Source organism: Hordeum vulgare, chromosome 7H, assembly GCF_904849725.1.
Source record: "Hordeum vulgare subsp. vulgare chromosome 7H, MorexV3_pseudomolecules_assembly, whole genome shotgun sequence".
Lineage (NCBI taxonomy): Eukaryota > Viridiplantae > Streptophyta > Magnoliopsida > Poales > Poaceae > Hordeum > Hordeum vulgare.
Genome location: NC_058524.1, coordinates 21358100 through 21368426, shown reverse-complemented (window position 1 = coordinate 21368426; position 10327 = coordinate 21358100). Strand labels below are relative to the sequence as shown.

At 44.3% G+C, this 10327-nt stretch overlaps 1 protein-coding gene across 1 annotated transcript; it reads right to left on the bottom strand.

Annotated features, from left to right (window-relative positions):
- Positions 1–5980: 5980 nt before the first annotated feature.
- Positions 5981–6552, bottom strand: LOC123410496. Its single transcript, XM_045103442.1, has one exon. The coding sequence runs from the start codon at positions 6418–6420 to the stop codon at positions 6151–6153; it is 270 nt and encodes an 89-aa protein (XP_044959377.1). The 5' UTR covers positions 6421–6552; the 3' UTR covers positions 5981–6150.
- Between the last annotated feature and the right edge of the window lie 3775 nt (positions 6553–10327).

Genomic DNA, 10327 nt, shown 5'->3' with positions numbered 1-10327 from the left:
CTATATATATGTGACATTGCTCCCAATAAATGACATTGAGAGTTGCATTGCCAAAACCCTTCTCTACATCTAAACTTGTACAGCTGGTCACTTGGTTTAGCTAGACTGCTGAGACTTCTAGTCGCAATGATTTTTCATTTCATTGTACTAGAACTTCAGTTCTTTTTTTATGAGAAGTGCTAGTACTTCATTACTGGTGCATAAAATTCAATACAAGTGAAAGGAACTGTACGGACAAAATAACGTAAGTTACTGTTCTTCCCTTTCTCTAAAGGGCATGAAAGCACTTGAATGAACACTTTTACTTAGGGCGCCTCCTTTGTCTAGTCGTATAACTTCTCACAGTTACCATCGGGTCAACCCCGAACAATCGTCCGCAACATGGACGATGTTTCTGAACACATGTAACATTGCAATCCCCAAAACATTTGCTAGTTTCCAAAACACATGCAACATTGAAACCTCCGCAACATGAACGATGTTTGTGAAACAAAAGCGAGTTTGAAACGACTGTGAGTAACATCACTGGCATCTCCGCAACTGCAACATTGTCGGCGTTGCAAGCGGACACCAGTCAACATCCTCAACTTTTTAGTCGCCGCACCACACCCCTAGTAGCAGCAGTGGTAAGTGTTGTGAGGTTGTTCTGCCTTGTAGGAAGGGCAGTGTTGTGGCAGAGACTTGCAGCAAGGCGGTCACAAAGGATTTGTAGTTGTGGTTCATGCAACTCCAGCCAAATGCCCGGCCACGTGACACTAAACGAAATCCCTTGAAGGGAAGAAGATGAACTAAAGAACAATGAGTGGAAGGGATGACTAGTTGAAGATAAGGTAAGAAGGGCATAGCAGTAACACAGGCCCCACAAGGACATGGTTCAGGCAGGAAACACGGCCCACTTGATGAAGCATTCGACCGAGATATTTGGGTGGCTTCCCTTTATATCTTTTCTAAGGAAAACCGAGTTCCCTAATTTTTTTTACTATTTAAACAAAGTTTGGTCTATTAATATGCATGGCTTTAAAATATTGTACATATTGTGACAGGTAATTAATACCAAAACACTAAATGTATGACAGAGAACAAATATTTAATCAATGTGATTCTTGTTCGTAGAAAAGCACACACATTCGACAAATGAATGGATTGCCTCACAAATAAAAAACAAATAAATACTCTACCAACATGCAATTATGTGTAATAATGCTTTCCTTATATATACGGGTCTATATTCTCATGGACATATAGCAGGGCTCAATAGTTCATCCCCACTTCCATATTTACTTGTTCGTATGTTTCACATGTTAGAAGATAAATAAGTAGCAAGCACCAAAATAAATAAGAGAATATGATGAGAGGTCTACCAAATAGATGCACAAACACGTAGGAATTTGAGACATCGGGAGAAAAGCGATCCTTACTTTGTGGATCCAATGTCCATGTATATGAACATTAGCGCTAATAGACATTACTCGGGATACTAATGAGTATGATGGGTTCAATCTTCTGAAGAGGTGCTTCCCTTTCGAAGAGCAACCGATTACTTCATTTGGATACACTTCTTTGCACATTCCGCATACACTCCATGCTAGCGCTGGACCTGACTCCGATGACAATCACGAGTATAATAAAGATTTGCAGGGTTTTTTTTGTGGTGCGACAAAGGGGATGCAAAAGGTGGAAATTGTGCGGTGGCAAGGAAGTCAGTTTGCATGCCATGATGGGCCGGAGGGCTTGGTATTACAAATCTGCAATGGTTGAACTTTTCCTTGCAAGCAAAGTGATCATGGCTCTGCTATAATGATAATTCCACCAGACCATGGGCAAACTTGACGATTAAATTACCATACGAGTCGGTGGCTATCTTCCACGCGGCGACTACCGAGACGGACGGCAATGGCCATTGAGCCTTATTCACGACCTCCGCGAGCATATTTTTTTGCGTGTGTGTGCCAATAGGACTGTCTTTGCGGCCCTGCAGGAGGGACCTTGGGCGTTGGATGTTGGTCCCCATATTGAGCATGACGCCCTGGAGGAGTTCTTGTCACTCTGGCCAAGGACAACAACCTTGCAGCTAGATGCAGCAACACAAGATGCTACATGTTGGGCCTAGGAGGAGGATGGCTTCTACTCGGTTACATCTTCTTATGCGGCAAATTTTTGGGGCAAAGAGGCTTCCCGCAGCGATAAAATTGTTTGAAAGCAACCTCAACATCTTGGTTTATGCAGCTCTCCTTTGGCATGCAACAATGGTAGCTGGTGCGATGGAATGGTTTGCAATATCAGTGTTGCTGCACCCTTGCTGACTCGGTCTCAGCTCACTGCTATTTCGCCGCACAACGGCTGCTGCGATGGTGTACGTTGCATCACTACAATGAGATGGAGTTGCAGGGGCGGCTATATATATAACCTGCGTGCATTGGGCGATGGTTCTCATGCAACATCATGCCCCCATGGACAACACTGGTCCGTATTGTTAGGTTCTTCTGACTTGTAGGAAGGGCAGTGTGGGGGCGAAGAGTTGCAAAAAGGCTACCGGAGAGGATTTGTAGTTGCGATTCATGCAGCCGCAGCAAAATGTGCAACGATGTGACCCTATACAAAATTCCTTACTGGGAAGAAGATGAACTAGGAAACGAAGTGTCAAAGGGAGGTCTTGTTGAAGATAACGTAAGACGAGCAAAGCATGAGATAGGCCCTAGAAGGGCAAACGCTCGGCAGGAAAGCCAGTCCAATGATGAAGTATTCAGCCGAGAGAGATTTCTATCATTTCCCTTTCCTTATTTGTTCAGCGTATCACTTCAAGGCATCGAAATTATCTTTTCTAGGTACAATCGAGTTAGCTAAAGTTTTTACTATTTAGAAAAAGTTTGGTCTATTAGTATGCAGGACTTAAGAAAAGTCCTATGATGAAGGCAAAAAAAATATTGTATTGCGACACGAAATAAGAAAACAATCAATGTATGACAAGGTTCATATATATTCAATCAATGCATAAACACATGCATTCTTGCGTGCAGTAAAGCACACATGCATTCGATAAATGAATGAATTGCCACACAAATAAAAAACAAATAAGTAGTCCACCAATCTTCACTTGTCTGTGTATAATGCTTTGCTTATATATATGACTATATTCTCGTAAACGTACATAGTGGAGCTCAATAGTTCATCCACACATGCATATTTACTCGATCTTTTGTTTGACAGGTTAGAAGATAAATAAGTACCAAACACAAAAATAAAGAAGAGCATAGGACGAGAGAACCACCAAATAGATGCAGAAACATGTAGGAATTAGAGACATCGGGGAAAAAACAATCCATACTTTGTGGATCCAATGTCCTTGAATATAAGCACCAGCTCTGCATGGTCTAGTAGGCATGAGTCGGGATAGTAATGGGTACGAATTGGTTCAAACTCATGCGAGTACAATCGACTTTCATGGAGCCCGCGAAAGCATTCAACGGCGTAATTGGTTAACCAGATAGCGAATTAACCATTGTCCTTGGGAGGGACTCTGATTTCGTAGAGCAACCGGTTACTGCATGTGGAGATTGTTCTTTGTGCATTCCTGCTACTCGCCATGCTACCGTTGGACCTGCTGCCGAAGACATCGCGACCGTGATAAAGATCTGCATGGGTTTATTCTAGCACAGCAAGAAATCGGTGGAAATCGTGCGGTGGCATGGAAATCAGTTTGTGTGCCGTGATGGACTGGAGGGCTTGGTATTTCAATATTTCATATCTACACCGGCTGAATTTTGCCTTGGAAGCAAGTGGTTATGGCTCCGCCATATTGATAATTCCAGACCATGGGCAAAATTCATGATTAAAATTCCATACAAGTCAATGGCTATATTTAACGCGGCGATTGCTGCGATGGTGGGCAACATGCGTAACGCTATACTGGAGGTAGCTTGGGCATCGGAAGGTCCCAGTCTATGCAAACGGATTCCTTTTGTGTGTGTGCGCGTCAATAGAATTGTGTCTGCGCCTCTGCTGGAGGGAGCTTAGGCATTGGATGTTGGTTCCGATATTGAGCTTGATACCCTGGAGGTGTTCTTGTCACTATGGGTAGGGACAGGAACTGTGCACCTAGATGCAATGCGTTGGGCTTTGGAGGAGGATGGCGTCTACTCGACTACATCTACTTATGCGGCAAAATTTTGGGCCAAAGAGGTGCCTGCATATTTGGAATTTGCATGGAAGTCCAATTCACCGTTGCAGTGTTGTCTCTATGCTCGGATCGCCTTTCAGAGTAGGTGTTTGAACTTCGATAGGCTAACATGTAGGGGGTTGTCACATCGGACATGTCATTCTGTGACCGAGGCATTGAGACGATAAAGCACGTTCTAATAAGCTACATCTTCGTGAGAAATGTTTGGTCTATGGCGCTAATGGCCCGAGGGAAGCCACAGTGGACACCATCTTGTTTGCAGAAAAAACATGAAAGCATGCATTCTTGTTTGCAGAAATGGCACACATGCATTCAATAAATAAATCAATTGAGATACAAATAGAAAACAAATAAATACTCCACCCATCTTTACCTATATGCCCATGTACTCCCTCCTTTCCGGTTTATAGGGCTTAAATCTAAAATCTCATCAACCAAGGTGAATTGTGAGTGGATGACACTATTTAAACTAGCCAATGAAATATTTCTCACATATTCAATTTCCAAGGCAATAAATGTAGCATCCTTCCTTTCATTGGACTTGCATGATAGATGTAGAAAACGATGCATGCATAGCCATTCATCTCCTTTCTTTAAATTCTATGAATTAAATATGACGTGAGACTCAAAGCACTTTAACTCACTTAGACTCAAAATGAGCCTAATACTATAATGAAAATCTGAAAATTTTAAGATGAGCTCTATAAACCGGAAAGGAGGGAGTATGAGGTTCCCTTTATATATACATGATTCTTTATTCACGTGAGAGTATAGCAGGTCCTAATAGTTCATCCACACTTCCATGTTTATACTCGTTCTTCTGTTTGACATAATAGAAGGTAAATAAATAGGAAGCATGAAAATAGAGAAGAAAAGAGGCCGAGAGGAACAAAATAGATGCACAAGCAGGTAGGAATAAGAGACATCAGGAGAAAAGCAACACATCCTTGAGAACTCGTTGGCACTGCTGGCTTGTGGTATTCGGCCTTAGTTTTGAATGGCCCTAGTTAGCCCGAGTTTTTTTGGCACCATTTCTGGTCGTGGGCCAGTCAAAGTCGGCGTCCCCCGCTCGCGTCCGTGGACTTTCTTGCCGCGTTATCTGCTTCTTCTCCCAGCTTGTCTCATCTCTCCACGACGAAGCGCCCGTGTATATATATATCAAAAGTTGTGTGTGGAAAAGTAGAACATCCAAACTTACAGCTCACATACAGAGTCAAAACAGAGAAACAGAGCAAAGTTGAAACGAAGAATCGTCTTGCTACATAAGGCAGATCAAGCTAATAATTTCGGTTGAGGCAGTTCGGCTGATCGATCATGGACAAGATCCTTGCTTTCTCGATCCTCAGCTCGTCACCAGCAGAGATCGCTTGTGCCGGATACGCCATGCGCCTGTCATGGCGGAGTTGTAGCGGGAAGCATGCGATGAAGAGGAGACGCAGCAGGACCAGAAGGTCGAGCAGAGCATGAGGACAGACAGGAAATTTGGAACCTGATGTACAGCTGTTAAAGTAGCCTGATGCATGCACATGCATACTGTTGATGCTAATCACTGCTGAGATAAAATTTGACCGTGATTCCTGTGCCGTCCATGGAGCCTCCGGCAGGTCACACACAACTGTCCAACTCTTTATGATGGGCGGCTCAATTCTAGATTATCTTATGTGGACGTTCCTAAGGGCCTACCACGTTGAAACTCCTTTTTTTTTTTTTGCGATGGTCGAAACTTAACTACCCTGCACAATAATGTACTCCTACTTAGCAAAAGCTTAACCACATGGTCAAGGAGAAATGGGTCTCTTGCTCTCATATGAACACTGGCAAATCATAAAAGAGAAAAACTTTTTATACACGGGTACTACAAGCTGTGGCTTTAGATTAGGAGCACAAGTCAGCAAAGAATTTATGAATCTTCAGACCGAAAGAATTAGGAGTCACAAGCCCGGCTGGACCAGGAGCAGCTCGCGATGCACCGGTCAATGGCACACGATGGTCTCGAAGCAGTCAATCCCATCGAACTCCGGCGCGAACCGCGGCGGCGGCGAGTGCGATTTCCCTTCGTCCGGCCGCTGCTCTGACTCCGCCGGCAGACCGCCCTGCTTCCCCTGTTTCGCTGCTCCAGCCGCCCGGTCGTCCTCCTGCATCTTCCTTCCCCGCAGGGACAGCCGAGCCCAGCTGCCGCCGGCGTCGGGGGCGATGTCTGCCGGCGATGCGCTCAGGATGGAGAAGGCCAGCACCTTGTCCATGCTCGATTGGAGACGGGGCTGATCCCTGCAGCAGCTCCGGTGGCCGGCGCTTTCTTGCACGCACGCTCTCCTCTCTTACTTTAGCTTCAATCAACCGATGGCTTTGCTTGGTTGCTTCTTGCTGTGGTTGGTGACGGGAGAGACGCCACGCGACCCGGTTTATATATATACGGCGGGGCATGGTCGGTTTCCTGCGCTGGAAGTGTCCAGAATTTTCGTGGACGCGGCGGAGAAGCAGCGAGCTCGCTCGTGACGCACGCGGTGGCGTGGCGGGGGTTGCAACCGTCTCGCGGGTTCCCCCGTGTTTATCTTCTTCTCCTCCTGCTGCTGAGTGTTTTTCTTTGCTGCGTGCTCCCCGTAGCTTCCAGTTTGGGCCACCTCCTGTGTTACTATTCTTCCCTTTCCAGCACAAAGTATATACCACGGGATCATGCGATATATACTATATATGCTGTTTCTATTCTTTGTTTCTAATGGGTCTTATATTTTCTTATTTATTGGCTTTCCATTCTTTCTCGGTGCGTTTCTGTAGTTTTATTTACAGTTTCCTTTCTTTCCATGTTATTTATTTTTTAGTTTTTTAGTTTCAGTAGTTTTTTTGTTTTTCCTTGGTTTGTTTTGGATTTCATTCTTCATTTTTCATACCTGTCACAATTTTGTTCAATACACGTTTAAGATGATTCAAATCCTATTTTATAACTTTTTAATACATGATAAATAAATATATAAGTTTTCAACATTTTTCAAATACTTGATTACCATCTTACAAATGCAAGAATAACATTTTTAATACATGGTCAACTTTTTTTCCAAACACATTTTAACATTTTCAAATGATCGATCACCGTTTTTCTGAGAAGGTTTGACATTTGTTTACTACATGGTCAACATTTTTTTATACACATTTAACATTTTTCAAATGTTTGATTACCATTTTCTAAATACGTGATCAAGTTTCATCGCGGCCCCACAAAATATTAATGTGCCCACGCACAGGCTTAGGGAAAGTCCTGGTCAAAATTGAATTCCCAATCAGAAATGTTGCCTCACTTGAATCTAGGCTATTAGAAACTCGGGAGCATGAATGAGTTAAAGTATGTTACAATGGAGGATCTAGAAATTACAAGTTACCTAGAATCATTACACAAAAAAGCTTGTGAAACAAAAAGTGACAACACCTGTAAGGTTCTTTTATTTTGAACAAAAAGTGGGTCTCGAAGGACCCAAACTTCATTGGATAAACATTAGAGTAAAAATTACAACATGATCGAAATAGAAAGAGAACTAATAACTAAGTCCTTGACTTTTATAAGGAGGACTCCGAACTGAAAGCAAGAAACACGGGCAGCTCCTTGACAACCGCTGCACAGATTGAACCTCGCCGCCCTGGGGGGCGAACCACTTGGCACGATGAAATCACCGTCGAGCATCATCAGTTAGCCATGGCCTCTAAGCTGCCGCTCGAACTGCCTCCCATCAGGCACGCAAGTCGAGAGGAATATAGTCAATCGCCATTCAATCGAAAGAAGCAGAGCACCGGCAAAAACCGGCAACCATCCATGGGTGTCGGGACTACACCAAAGGGGTCTCTAGTGATAAGCTTGAACTCCAAATGCAAACTTTCAGACTCCGCATCTACCATACTGCCCATCCACCTCCATGGTAGGCTAAGAAAACAAGTAGCAGCAAATGGATGCCCTCCAAATCATAGAACACCATAGCACTACGAGCGTATTCAATGGCATCCTGCTAGATCCGATGCCTTCCACTTTCCACTCAAGAACTCTAATGGTTTGCATCCCCATGGCATGTCGCCATACGATGGCATGAAGCGGAGACAAACTAATACTACTGATACCTTAATATGCACAAGGAATACCCGAGCACCTCTCCATAGCCATAATTGACAGGCAGCACCGTCCAGCGAGGCGCTCGATCGGGTTGGGCAATCCTAGTCGACTCTCGGAAGGGGCGGTGGAAGAGGGAAGTAGAGAGAGGAAAGAGAGAAGACGTGGTTCTTGAGTGTCCATCAAATTGGACATCAATCATGAACGTTGGAGAGAGGGAAGAAGGGGATACTACAATCCAATCGTGGATAAAGCAACATGGGAGACTTTATAGACTGCAAGAACAACATACTGGGAACGACAATGTAATCGCCTCTATAGATTGTTTGTTGGGGGGAATCCTTAAAACTTGCGTAACTCGGTTTTAGTTTAGAGTCCACAAGGTCAAGGAGGATCATCGAGACCACCACCCGCCAACGACGCTCCCTTCTCTAGTCAATCAATCCACCTTTTATAGAAAGTCAAAACCCACCACCGCCCAGTTCTTGTACACCTCTTCCTGAATACAAAGATGTAGGTGGAGCATGCACCACAAAGGATGAAGTGGACGAGGGAGAACAAAACCCCATTGCAAAGCTCTCCAAGGGGCATGCAGTGACCCACAACTCCCTAACAATGGTGATGTCATTTGGAACGGGAGAGGTCGAGGGTGCTTCGAGAACAATTAACAACAAGCCAAGTTGCCCACATATATCTCGCTTTGTGAGGATATGAAAGAGTGAAGTTGGCTCTAACAAGTGCTTTTCTAACTTTCGAAAGCATTTTTAGCACTATTTTTTCTTTTGTTTTTGCCACGACTTCCACAAATGTGATTTCGTACCGAAATTTTGCAAAATCCTAGAATTTTTTTCAAAGTTTTCCATAAAAAACTTTTCAGACTTTTTGAACATTTTACAAACAATTTTCAAATTTACTGTTCATCAGAGGGCACTTTCCCAAGGGGTGGACCTTATGCGTATATGTGCTGAACCGTGGAACAAAAGTCAACATGCCTATTCGCTTTCACTACTCAATGGATTCTTTTATGGGTAATGTGTGTGCTTTAGAGCATCTCCAACGCGGTCCCTTTAAAGTATCGGTAAAGGTAAGTACCATATAGTATGGACACTTTTTTGACATCAAACACGGTCCACTAAGCATCCACAGACTAGTCAGAACCAAACTAGGGGAGCTTTCCGGTAGTTTGTACACCATGTGAGAATCCACTTCGCCCATTAGGTTGGGCCACATGTCCTCAAAGCCCATGTGTTCTGTGCTCTACCGTGTAACTAACCCTTGTTGGGCGCAGTTGATACCTATTTGAGGGACATGGTTGGATGGCCGTCTCCCGTATCTTGTTGGCAAACGCACCCAGACGCTATCTTTGTGTTGGAGAACGTTGCATGGGAAACAAAAAAATTCTACGCACACGAAGACCTATCATGGTGATGTTCATCTACGAGAGGGAGATTTGATCCACATACCCTTGTAGATCGCTAAGCGGGAAGCGTTAGGAAACGTTGTTGATGTAGTGGTATAGCTTCATGATTCAAATCACCGACGTCCCACGATCCGTTCCGATGTAGCACCAAACGGATGGCACCTCCGTGTTCAGCACACATACAGCTCGATGACGATCTCGGCCTTCTTGATCCAGCAAGAGAGACGAAGAAGTAGATGAGTTCTCCGGCAGCGTGATGGCGCGCCGGTGTTGGTGATGATCTATTCCTGCAGGGCTCCGCCCGAGCTCCGCAGAAATCTAATCTAGAGGAAGAACTACAAGGTGTAGGTTTGAGTTGCACATGGCAAAAGTTGTGTCTCAAAAGCCCTAAACCTCTAGTATATATAGAAGGAGGGGAGAGGCAGCCTTCCAAGGAAAATCTCCTTGGGTCGGACGAAGTGGGAGGGAGGAGTCCTTCTCCAATCCCACTTGGATTAGGACTCCTTATTTATTTTCCCACCTCTTTTGGTTTTTCCACTTTTTCCTCATGGGCTTTCCTTGGATGAGTTTGTCAGCCCATTATACCTTATTGTACATCCAATAAACCCACGTGGACCCCTTGGGGCGTGGTGGTCCCACC